The 13,604-nt window shown below is 41.1% G+C and overlaps 1 protein-coding gene across 12 annotated transcripts in view; it reads left to right on the forward strand.

The window, feature by feature from the left end:
* ICA1 (islet cell autoantigen 1) overlaps window positions 1–13,604 on the forward strand; it is a 144,137-nt gene that overhangs the window by 104,974 nt on the left and 25,559 nt on the right. For all 12 annotated transcript variants that reach the window (XM_024767145.1, XM_024767156.1, XM_024767151.1 and 9 more), the window contains exons 9-10: window positions 10,948–11,045; window positions 13,303–13,355. In XM_024767145.1, the coding sequence (XP_024622913.1) occupies window positions 10,948–11,045; window positions 13,303–13,355 (151 nt within the window). The remainder of the gene's footprint in view (window positions 1–10,947; window positions 11,046–13,302; window positions 13,356–13,604) is intronic.

A 13,604-nucleotide genomic window follows, 5' to 3' on the forward strand; every position in this document is an offset into this window, starting at 1 on the left:
GCCACCAGGGAAGCCCCTACCCATTGCCTTTTACATCCCCCAAGCCTTCCTTAAATTATGGTTTAAGTAACAGTTTATAGTTCAATTGTAATATAAATTCGGTAGGAGTAATAATACATCTGTTAAGGTGTAATAAGATTATAATAATGTTAAGGATGTTAAGTGTCCAGAAGTAAACCAAATAAACTATGCTTTTATTATCTCTTTAGAACGCTATTCATCTAGGCTTTCAGTGATGACATGTTATATTAGAATCTGAAGCTAGTAGCTAATTACTTTCTTTATATGGACTCAAACCCGTGTCATAGAACACTGTTATCACCCAGCCCATTACTGCACAGATGGAGGCACGTTGCATATCATATTGTATGCCACAAACTATGAGAATGAAAACCATGAACACCTTATGTATCACAGTCAAGCATGGACTATAACCTTACTTACCAACCCTCTTGCACTAATAATGTTTTAAAAATCCAAGTCTTTTATATAAAAGATTTTGGCTTGATCAAATCATCTTTCAATACATATAGGTATACATATGTGTACACACATATGTATATATATGAGTGGCACTGTATATCAATAATGAATATTTTGAAGTTTAATTAAATATTTTCATGGTTTACTTGTTCTTTGGATTTACCTAAGCAAATAGCCCCTTAAATGCCTTTTGGGATGCTGGCTGGAAAGAAAACATTGTCTTTGGGGAGGTGTGCCAAGCTCTGTTAATGAAAAGCAACCCATTTGCTTTCTTTGCTGCGGGGCGTAGTCTGAGTGTGTTGATAATTGTGCTATTACAGCTGTATTTCCTGACTGTTAGTTTTATGCTTGATGAAGGATGATAATTAATGTGTTAAACACTCGGTGCATCCTGTTTGGAGGGACGAGTCTTTTGCTGCAGAATTACAGAGATGTAACTCGTGTCCCAGAAGTTCGTTTTATTTCTAATGAGCCTTTCTCTAGAAAATATGTGTAATTCTTTCTTGTATAATATTTTTATTATAAAAGTGAATTGAGTCTTCACCTCACACAACTTGAAATTTTTCCAAGTGACGATTTTGACATTTTAGGAATATTTTGTGGTACTATTTTATGGGACAACAGCTATTACATTTTTATTCAGGCCTGACTATATTGATTCTACATTTATTGACATATTCCTTCATTGTTCTAATTTCATGATAAATACATTTTTGTAGCATTTTAACTTTATGGAAAATTTAGCCTTGAAATTTAAAGTTAACAAAAAAATGGTTAATCTAATAATTGTAACAGCTCAAGTTGAAAGTTGAAAGACTATCTTTTGAGTGGTTTCCCATAAAAGAAGCAATTCCCTAATCTCATATTTTCAAGCAATAAATATTTATTGGTTCATTACAATGCTACTAACACATAGTTTTGCATGAATTATCAATAGTGTGTTAATTTTATACTGATTCCACATCATTCGGGAATGTCTTTTACATGGTAGAAATTATCAAGTCATGGGGATAGGAATGGAATGTGACTAGCCCTATCTTGAAAGCTTTTTTAGAGAAAGTAATTTAGACTAAGAGTTTAAAACATTTTTTTTTTTTTTGGAAGAAAACTGAAAGAAATGCTGTCTATAGGAAAGCAGTACTTGTCTTAAATTACCAGCCTTCAGATGTGGTCATGTTTGCTTCATCCTTTCAGGATGTCACTTACTTCCACATTTCTCCACATATCCAGAACAGGCATCAGGAAAAAAAAAATTTTTTAAGAAAAAAAAAAAAAAATAGCCCTCAGGAGTCAAGTGGCTTTTCATTGGAAAATCTAAAATTCTGTTTGCACCAGTGGCCTTTTCTCCCCTATCTGACGTGCTGGCACATGCGCTGAGTTGGATGTCTTTATAGAGAAGTGAGCATTGGGCCCTTTGAAGATGTGGACACGCTCCCTGGGGGCTGGTTGAAGGGAAGGCATGTCCTTCTGCACTGGTATTTGTGAAGAGATGAGGACCTATATTGAATGGCAGTGGTCAGTAGCAGAGTGTAGTCCTTTGATGTGCCCCACTGCAGTGTCTTGGGGAGGAAAGCCGGTTTTTGACTCTGGTTATGGGATAAATCAAAGCATGTGGGAGTACAAGCCCTGGAGCCAACCAGATCTGGCTCTGAGTCTAGCTCTGTCACTGCCCAGCCGTGTGGTGGTGGTGGTGGTTGTGAGTGTGGCAGCCTTGGTGGTGGCACCAGGAGCTCCATGGGCGGGGGGGAGTGGGGGAGGGATGGACTTGTTAAACATTCTGTTGGTGGATCCAGAAGACAGCCATTGGCGGTATCGATACAGAAGGGTTTGTTGTGGTTGTCAGGTTCTGGAGCCCAGCTTCAGTTACTTTCTTATGCACCATTTTCACCCTAGGTTATTAGTTTTGCACAGGCAAGGCTTTATGGCAGTGAAATAGGAGGTCTCACTAACCTTGCCCAGGGAAACCCAACCTCCTCCCTCCCTTGCTCCCCCAGACGCTCTGGCAGCCTTTCTGCCCTGCAGACCCTGGTCTGGGCTCAGGTCATTCCCACCAGGGATAGGAGAGGGCAGGGCCGGCCTGCACCCCAGAAAAGCAAGAGGGTGTCCCACCCCTGTAACAGGGCTAATTCTAAAAAATGTGCTTTGGCTTTCAAGTGGCTCTTGGTCTGTGCCAAGATTTTAACTCTAAGGAAACCTGAATTTGAAAACCTAACTGTGCATGCTCAAAAATAACCATCGAAATGGATGTGCTACTGTTCCTTCCTCTCTCTCCTGGGGTCTAGGACTTAGCACTGTTATATGCAACATCATTCTACAGGCTCAAATGCTTTTAGCTCTAACAGTTCAAAAAACATCTTTCTAAATTTTGTTTTTCTCAAATTCGTATGCCTCACAGCCTTCTTCCACCCACCCCATTTCTCAGTTAATCACTTGAACATTTACCGACAAGCCACATGGCTCTGTAGTTACTTGCTTTGAAAATAAAGCCATAATAGTTTTTATGAAAATTGGGTAAATATCCCTGCAATGCAATTTTAGTTGCCAGTCCCAACATGGCAATTACTCATGGTGAACATCCAGAATATCCTTTTAGACTTTCAAGTTTTTTCTCAGTGTCTTTACTTTACACAGCATTTAGCAGAATGATGTTTTTCCCCAAGCTGCTCCAGGCCAGATCATTGCCAACAGCAAATTGGGCTGCATCCAGGTCACTGGGAGAGGAGTGGTAGAGAGACTGACCGTGGCTACCACTGAAATCTGAGGTATTTCAGATTGGATGGGGACAAACCCAAGCGTGGCTGGTCATCCATTCATCCTTGATGACTGACATTGGTTCTTCAGGGCAGCTGGTAGCCCAGGCCCTGTTCACAACAGTAAGATGCTTCTCTCCTCACCACCCCTTCTTATTTTCCACCTCTTCCTTGAGGGAAAAGGAAAAAATATTAGCATTGTGTGCGTAGTTACTTTATGCCAGGCGTTCTGCTAAGGGTGAAGTGCAATAATGTCTAGAAGAATTTGTCATGGTGCGTGTGACTCTAGTGTACCAAGGTTGGGTCTTATAATGAATAATACGTTAGGTTCAGCATTGACATATAGAAAGTGCATATATTTTAGTTAATCCTCAAAGTAGCCTTGGGGAAGTGGGCATGCTTGTTCTTGTTTCCATGTTTCAAATGAGGAAACTGAAGCTCAGAAAGGTCTAGTAATTTGCCCAAGGACACATGCCCAGTACATGGTAGATCTGGAAACAGGGATGCTTATGCGTCTTTCACTCTGCCTTGTGGCACTTCTTTCAGGTGGTGTTCTGGCTGTGAGACAGGAGGGTAGAGAAAGCAGAATCGCCACCTTTAAAAAGTACAGCTATAGGGCTTCCCTGGTGGCGCAGTGGTTGGGAGTCCGCCTGCCGATGCAGGGGACACGGGTTCTTGCCCCGGTCCGGGAGGATCCCGCATGCTGCAGAGCGGCTGGGCCCGTGAGCCATGGCCGCTGAGCCTGTGCGTCCGGAGCCTGTGCTCCGCAGCGGGAGAGGCCACAGCGGTGAGAGGCCCGCGTACCGCAAAAAAAAAAAAGTACAGCTATAAATTTTCAATTAAAAATAGCACTTTAAAGTATTTTTTTTCCATGTCCTGGCTATTTTATTTATTTTTAACATCTTTAGTGGGGTATAATTGCTTTACAATGGTGTGTTAGTTTCTGCTTTATAACAAAGTGAATCAGTTTTACATATGTTCCCATATCTCTTCCCTCTTGTGTCTCCCTCCCTCCCACCCTCCCTATCCCACCCCTCCAGGTGGTCACAAAGCATCAAGCCGATATCCCTGTGCCATGCGGCTGCTTCCCACTAGCTATCTACCTTACGTTTGTTAGTGTATATTATGTCCATGCCTCTCTCTCGCCCTGTCACAGCTCACCCTTCCCCCTCCCCATATCCTCAAAGTATTTGCTTAAAGGCGAAAAGCATCTTTTATATGTCAGTCTTCGAATACCATGACCCTTCCTTTAGAATTTGAAATGAAGCCCTCTCCATCTCCTTGGCACTTCATATGAAAGGGGAATTCAGTAAATATTCTTGGCCTGGCTATTCAATACAGTTTCTTAACTAGTTGTAGAATTGTAAAGACCTGGATTTAAATATTGCTTCTACTTGTTAATGGTTGAATGGCCTTAAGCAAATTACTTCACCTCCCCTGATCTCCATGTCCATGTCAGGAAATCGGAAGGACAGTGTTTATCTGGGTTTTGAGAGATGTATGAAACATGGAATGCAGTACGTAGCACAAAATGAGCCCTTAAGACATCTAATTCCTTTTAGATCTTTAAAAGTCGTTGATAAGAAAGCACGTTTTGAGTGCTTACTATGAGCTTGGTACTCTGCAAAGACATTATCTCAGTTAATCCTCACAATGTCCCAAGGATGGTTTACTTGTCTCCTTTGTTCTGATGGGTAAAGAGAGGCTCCCGGGGGTGAAGACCCTGTACCAGGGCACAGCACTACGTGAACTATTTCCGAAGTCCATCTCTTTCTAGTACACTATGATGCCTTCCCAGTACTAATTTTCCATCTTCTTTTTTTTTGTTGTTGTTGTGCCGGGTCTTAGTTGTGGCATGCGAATTCATAGTTGTGGCATGCATGTAGGATCTAGTTCCCTGACCAGGGATCGAAGCCGCATCCCCTACGGCTGGGAGTCGAATTCTTAACCACTGCACCACCATCTTATTTTAAAGAATAGATTGTGTTTATTTTTCTGTAGTTTTACTGTTTAACTTTTTTGTTCTACAGTAGAATTCAAGAGTACCTTCTGGTCCTAGATTAATTTGTGTTCCTTGTACAGTGCCTTTATAAATTTATAGCTGCATGGGTGGGGAGGACATGTGAGCTAAATGTCCATAAATTATGTGGCTCATACACATCATCATGGCCTCTGCTTTTTATTCCTCATGTGCTACTAATTATACAATCACAAATATACACAAACCCAACTGAGTTCAGCATCTTTTAACCATGCCGTGCTATTTTGAGCACTTTTATTTCCTTTTATAAACAATTATTTGGCACCTTTATATACATATCATGTAATTAATGGGAAGTAGCCTAAGAAAATTAAAAGTAATAAAGATTAGAGGAAACGTTACCCAGTTGTCAAAGTTAAACATTAAATTTAGGTTGTTAGATGAGGGCTGATTGCTGTTTCTTTTGCCTGTGAAATTTGTTTTGCTGAGTAGTTTTGCTTTCATTCAGATGAATGTTGCTGTTGCTTTTATTTTCCTAATACAGGAAGTAGTAACTCCCTTTATTATATTAAGCTGTTTCCTTTCTAAGACACTTTTGCAAGCTCGGTCTGTAAGTTTCCTCTGTCACGCTGATCTTACATATTGTGTGTGTGCTTCCTGAAACCATTTAAGCATTGATGGAAACTATTAGCATGTCAGTGCAGACCAAGGTTACTTGCTCTAAAAACATTCCCTCCTTCACAGAGAACCTTTCAGTCTTATATGATGTTGTATTGCTTCTAATTCATAGTGATTTTCCCAAGCAATTTTAATGAAGGGCCTAGAAGGTTTGGGGTTTAGAAACAGAATGCTTTGACGTTTTATTTCTGGACATGGATTTGAACATGGCTTCCATCAGCCAGTGATTCAAACTACTTCCATCTGATGGCTGCCTTGTCTGCACAGTCAGCCAGGCGTCTTAGATTCATTTTGCCTGAGCAGATGTTCACGTCACACAGAAGATGCTGTCACCTCTGACTTTTAAGGATGCTACAGGGTTAAGCGTTTTCAGCTGAGTTTTGGACTTTAATCTGAAGAATTCACCTCTACCCGCCTGCCCCCAGTTGGGCCTTTATAATCAAACCTTGGAAAACGTCGTGATTCACCATGTAGAATATCCTGTATCTGACAGTCACACCCAGGAACTGATTTTGAAGGAGGAAAGCAGACATGATTTGTCCTCCATAATGTTTCAGAGTTCCTCTAAGCCTCTTTATATCTTCAATGTGTACCATCTTTTGTAAGAAACAAGTTCCATATGTGGTGTTGCAGGGTTTTTTCCCTTGCTCTGTAGAGGAACATATAGCTTAGTTTGATCTAAAACTCTCTCTTGCTTCAAGAGACGCCTTCTGAAAATGTTCTAAAATTGATTGTGTTAATGATCACACAACTGTGACTATATTGTAAACCATTGAATTGTACACTTCAAATGGGTGAATTCTGTGGTATGTGAATTATATCTCAGTAAAGATACACACACACACACCCCCACACACACACACACGAGTCCCCTTAGTTCAAAATCCTAATATTTAATAAATAAGCCCATGTGCTCAGTATTAATTTTGCTTATGATTTTATAAGCCTTTTCACATTATTCCCCTAGCCTTTGAATTTCCTAGCTAAAGAGCTCTAATGTTTGCCGTTTAGCCTTATGTACATTAATTTATCAACCAACAGGTGCATACACAGCACCTCTCTTGAGTGGCAACAACAAAATTGTTTTAAGGACAATGGTAATAGAAGGAAGGAAGGAGTGCTTGTCACAGGAATTATTAATAATAAAGTAGCAATTGGAACTGCAGCCATTCTGTTGGTGAAGCACAATAGTGTCTGAACCGTGATGGTGGTGACAGGGGGCCAACAATTGAGTGCCTGCTAATGGCCCAACAGGAGCAGGGGTTGAAAAGAAGGAATAAGTGGTTTACATCACAAAGGGGTTGTCTGAGAGCTGCTGGAGTGTGGTTCTGAGGGGAGGTCAGGCTAGAGACAGAAGGGATGATAACCATGGAGCTGTCAAGGGCATCTCAGGGGCTTAGGCGAGCACTGTGGCAGCTAGACATGGCCGGCTGAGAGCAGCTGTCCTGGCCCTGCCACTGCTGATTGATACAAAGGAAATGCAGAGAGAAGATAACTGAGCAAACCAGGAGGCCCGAGCGAAGCGTCACAGAATCTAAAAGCAAGACTTGGAGCCGGCGGAGCCTTCTCTGGAAATTCTCCTGGCTTCACTTTGACCACGGCTGGACCACTCTTTAGAGAATTAAACTGCTGGAAGTGGGGTGTGTATGAGTGTGTGTGTGAGTGCAGTGATTGGCAGCTCAGTTGAAAAGAGTAAGTCCTTGACATCTGTTCAACTACTCCTTGTGGTTGCACATTTCCAAAATGCACACACACACACACACACACACACACACACACGTGCCCAGCTTTCACCAGATGCCTTTGGGTGTACACACACACACACACACACACACACACACGTGCCCAGCTTTCACCAGATGCCTTTGGGTGTACACACACACACACACACACACACACACACGTGCCCAGCTTTCACCAGATGCCTTTGGGTGTACACACACACACACACACACACACACACACGTGCCCAGCTTTCACCAGATGCCTTTGGGTGTACACACACACACACACACACACACACACACGTGCCCAGCTTTCACCAGATGCCTTTGGGTGTACACACACACACACACACACACACACACACGTGCCCAGCTTTCACCAGATGCCTTTGGGTGTACACACACACACACACACACACACACACACGTGCCCAGCTTTCACCAGATGCCTTTGGGTGTACACACACACACACACACACACACACACACGTGCCCAGCTTTCACCAGATGCCTTTGGGTGTACACACACACACACACACACACACACACACGTGCCCAGCTTTCACCAGATGCCTTTGGGTGTACACACACACACACACACACACACACACACGTGCCCAGCTTTCACCAGATGCCTTTGGGTGTACACACACACACACACACACACACACACACACACGTGCCCAGCTTTTACCAGATGCTTTTGGGTGTACACACACACACACACACACACACACACACACACACACACATATATGAAGAACACCAAGACTATGGTCCATATTCCAATTGCTTCATTTGTACCAATGCTGTCTTTCATAGCATTTCCCCCTCCAGCCAAGGATCATAGAGTCCACTTAGTTGTCATGCAGTAGAGAGACAGAAAGAGCAAAAGAGTATAAGGAAGCTAATGGGGGTAAAATGTTAAGTATTGAGGAATGTGGGTAAAGGAACATTCTCCCTGTGTGACCCCTGTTGACCTCTTTATCCCAGTCTCATGAGACTTGTCCTGTTACCCACTACTCTACAGCCGAAACAAGCCAAGCTGTTCCTACTGCTAGGTCTTTGCACCTGGGGCCCGTGGTTCTCCTGAGCTGCATGTGGATGGCTCCTTCCTGCCATTTAGCTCTGAGTTGAAATATCACTTCTAAGAGAGGACATTCCTGCTACCTGCTACCTTATGACCCAATCATTTTCTATCCCCCTATATCAGTTCTCTGCCCGGATCCATCACTAGCTTATAATTTTGTCTGTCTTGTGCACCATGTATCCCCAGCACCCAAAACAGCCCCTGGCCTTGGTATGTGCTCAAACACTATTCGCTGACTGAGTGTACTCATCTAAATGTCCAGAAATAGGGAATCATTAAAAACTATGGCAATGCCTTATGGATGTGGTTTAAGCAAGAAAATGCGTCAGAATCCTAATCAGGGGACATATATTCAAAGAGAACATTTAGCCCTACCTTAGAATATTGGCAATATGAATTAAACATTTATATTTTTTTAATTCAGTATTAAATGTTTAAGATATATAAAATCTTTTTTATATTCTGCACTCAAATTGTTTTAATTATGAAATATCTACATACATTAAATTGGTTAAGAGAGCATCTATGCTCTATAAAAATATCTACTATACAAACAAGGATTCCAATTGTATAAGTCGTATGAGTAAGAAAAAAAACAGAAAGGAAATATTATAAAAATAATAACTATTTTAGGGAAATGGAATTACGAGTAATTTTTCCTTTTTTACTTCCCAAACATTCTACATGTGGTTTTATTACTTTTCTAATTAAAAAAATATTTTTAAAAGACAAAACATAATACAGGATATGTATAATGAAATACTAATAAAACTGTAAGTGCAGTTTGGAGATGGAAGGATGTTGTTGAATTTGGCATGCTCAGTGAATGACGCTTTATGAAAAATGGTAGTAACTGGTCTGGACTTTGCAGAGACTGATAGGACTTTGAGGATAGACAGATAGGTAGAGAGAGCTTTTTAGGTTAAAGCAGCAGAATGAGCAAAGATAGGAAGGGAGCAGCTAGCACACAGGAGACCGTGAGGAGAGAAGCCTAATTGAATGGAAGGACATGTGAGGTTAGTGGGAATGCATCTGGAAGAGTAGGATAGGGTCACATTTTAGAAGATCTTTTAAATCGGTCAGAGAAGTTTAGACTAGAAATGGAAGGAAATAAGAAACTACAATGGGTTCTTGAGAAAAAGGGTAATGTGATGGCCTGGGTGTTATAGGAAAATTATTCTAGCAGGAAGAGTGACACCAGTGTCCATCTAGTGTCCATGGCAGACACCAAAACCAATCACAGCTCCACTCTGCCAAGACTCAGCCTTCAGACCATTTTCAACCAGCCCTCCGGTGAGCCATCAGTAATCAGTCCAAGTTGGCATATGAAAAGTTATTGCCTCCTCTGTGTGTGTGTCATACTAGAAAAGTGAAGGATGGGAAAGAGACAGGAACAGAGAGGTGAAGACCCAAAGGATGAGGACTTTAATAGTTCTGAGAATATAAGCAGGATAAGTATCTTGAGATATTTCTTTTTTGTTTGTATTATAATTAGGCTAGAAATGGAGATCTTTTTATATAACTCATTATTCAGTTGTTACAGGAATGTTTTGCTTTTTCAGGCTTTGTCACTGGTGTACAGTTCCTTGGCACTTGCTTTAAAAAAAAAAAAAAAAAACACCTTTCCTTAAATATTTAATAAACTTTAAGAACAGTCGCTCAAAGAAATTATGTGCCAAAAAAAGACTCTCACCCGTTTTTAACCTACAAAGATTTGGATGCACCTGCTCTGTCCACTCGTGGGAGTTAACTTGTCAGAATTTGTTAAGTCACTGTTTTGGGTTTGAAAAAAAAAGGGTTTGTTTCCTCTTGGTTTTTAAAAAAATAAGCTGTTTTATATTGCAAAATAGCAAACAAAATTAAAAATAAAATTGTCTCATCTTTGGGGGAGAGAAAGCTTCTACTCTGTCAGTGTGTGGGCTGCAAGCAGAACAGAATGTTTATCTTAGCTGCATGTTAAAGATGGAACATAAAGTTAGCAATAGCCAAAAGGCCTTCTTTTGAATAACTTATCACAAAAGGGAAAAACATAAATCTAGTGGCAAAACAACTCTCCTTTATAAGCTAGTATTTCTTGGATAGGTCTGAGAACATCCAAAATTTCATTTCTGTCCACTTGTTTGGTTCAAGGTTACCTCCCCAAACCTCTAATTCAGGGTTTGATTACTGGGACGCGTGGCAGTTGAGTTTTTAATTGACCTTTCATTTTCTTTTGTTTTCTTTCCTATTATCCTGATCAAGAGCTTACAAGACCCTATGAAAAAACTGGTTGAGAAAGAAGAAAGGAAGAAGATTGCCCAGCAGGAAAGTGCAGAGGCCTCAGTGGAGGAACCAAGTCAGTAAGTCACAGCTCCTTCTCTTGGCAAACCTTTCTTCCCACAAGTAAGGCCACCGCCATCCTCGCAGACCCAGTCTGCCAGGGTTTCTGACACAGGGTGATTGCTTTACTTCCTCACTTCTCTGAGTAGATGTACTAAAATTGAGGCCAAACTCCTCCCCTCACATATTCCTGCTAGGCCGGGACTCACTTATCCCAAGAAGAGACCCCTTTCTGGGGTCTTAGGAAAGGCAACTTGTGAGGAGTTGACTGGGGCAAGAGAGGGCAAAGGTCCCCAGTACTCCCTGGCCTCAGACCCAGCTTCCTGCTCTCTGGGATTTCTGCACCCTGTCTATTCCTTTTGTCACCATCAGTTACAAGATCCTGTCCTAGATAGGAAATCCCCGGCTTTTCTCTCATAGAAGGAAATAACTTACTAGCTTACCTCACAACACATGTAGTACTCAGGTGTTATGATACACAAGTGTTGGGTCTTGACATTTTGTTTCTACGTGCAGACTTTCTGTTTCCTCCTCTGTGAAGCGGAGAGCAGCTTTGAGCGCAGGAAGTGACTCTCCATCATCATTCCTTGCCTCTTTACAGAGAAGCCTCCTCCAGTCATTTTTAAACACTGAGATGAACTTTTCAACATATATGCTGCATGATTCCTCAACTCATACAGCAAGGAGGAGGTTTACATGTGAACCTATGTCTTTTTCTGTTGAGATGTCATAGCCCGTGGGAATGGGGTTAATCTTGAGCTGGCTAACCTAGTAGATTACCTTACCTCCATTTGTTCTTCCTTTTCCAGGCAAAAAAGTTTAGATGACAATCTTGTGCTAAAACAGGTTTACATTTTTACTGTGTTTCTAAATCAGGTTTTAAATATCTTTTTCATCTGACAGAAGTATTTACCACCAAGAGTAACCTTCTTTAATTTTATTTATTTTTTTATTTGTTTGCGGTATGCGGGCCTCTCACCGTTGTGGCCTCTCCCGTTGCGGAGCACAGGCTCCGGACGCGCAGGCTCAGCGGCCATGGCTCACGGGCCCAGCCGCTCTGCGGCACGTGGGATCCTCCCGGACCGGGGCACGAACCCGTGTCCCCTGCATCGGCAGGCGGACTCACCACTGCGCCACCAGGGAAGCCCGCCTTCTTTAATTTTAAAGCAAATACTAGAAAATTTCTTTAGTGCAGAACAAAGACAATTTTTCACTGTAGGAACAGCTATAGAATGTGCTCTGAATCTAGTACAATTGACTATTTGAGGGGGAAGCAATTTAACCTATAACTGTTAGTAATGGTGATGCTAGCTACCATTTAGTGAGCACCTACTGTGTATGAAACACAATGCCAGGTGCTTTATTCATGTTATCTCAACTCATTCTCATGTAATTAACATAGGCATTTCCCTGTTGTGTTAATGATGGAAGTGGGGCTCAGAGAGGTTAAGGGACTGCCCATGGCCCCTAGTATAGTAAGAGGCAGGGCCTGGAGTGAGTTCTGGTGCCTTTTTTTCACCATGTATGTTACTGCAATCAAAGTAAAGCATTAACTTTTACTTAGCGAGGAACCACCGAAGATTAGTTTTGGGTGGTTAGTTTTAATTAATTTCATATTTCTTCATTATTTTTAGTACTTCCTTTTTTAAAGCTCAAAAAGTATAAAAGTAACTAGTTTAAATGACAATGAAATTTAATAAGAATTTTGTTCAGAAATGGCAGGTAAAGCGAACCACTTTGCTAGGAGGGGGATTCAGAGGCACCAGCTGAATCTCAGGGCGGTGATGTATCTGCGCCATCACCTTACCCATGAATAGTGAGAGTACAGTAGGCGACAGTCTTGTGGATTTGAGGATGATCCTGCTTTCAGCCTTATGTAATTTAGCTAACCTCCTGAGGTATCCTCTCCTGTAACACCACGAATCAGAATAAACACCTGCTTGTCCATCAGTTTTTTAACTATGTTTTTAAAGTGATAACTGTAAGTATCTATCTTTGTTATACATAACTGCCCACCTAGATATTTACAGAATATGTGCCTTGGCATGAAACTAAATTCAGACGTTAAGATACTACTAACCAGTTTTAGTACAGGGACAGAAGAAAGCCAGCAAATTTATTTCTTCTTCCAAAAATACATAGCTTGTAAATGACTGTATGTTCATATTGTGTGTGTGTGTGTATGTACAGTAATAGATATTATACAGAAAATCTGGCTCTATCATAAGTATAACATTTTCAGAACAACATTACTAAACTTTGTTTTTTAATTTTAAGGTTAATTTCATTAGCGGATGAAAACCAGCACAAGGAATCCTCTAGTTTTAAGAGTAAGTTTCGATTTTTATTTAGAATTGTTTCTGAAATACTGTTGCACAACAGCCAGCTCATTTTCTTTTTTGGTAAACTTCTTCTAGGCCTTTTTTTCCAGTTGAGAAAATTCTATATAATTTGCTTCCTATCATTTAAGTTTTAAATTTTCAAATGTCAGTGCTGTTGACCCTATAGCATTATTGAGAGAGGTTGTATACTTTGAACTAGAAAACAGCATCATTAGTCATTTCAGCAGCAGCCTGTCA

Source organism: Neophocaena asiaeorientalis, unplaced genomic scaffold, assembly GCF_003031525.2.
Source record: "Neophocaena asiaeorientalis asiaeorientalis breed wild unplaced genomic scaffold, Neophocaena_asiaeorientalis_V1.1 scaffold70, whole genome shotgun sequence".
In the NCBI taxonomy this organism is placed as follows: domain Eukaryota; kingdom Metazoa; phylum Chordata; class Mammalia; order Artiodactyla; family Phocoenidae; genus Neophocaena; species Neophocaena asiaeorientalis.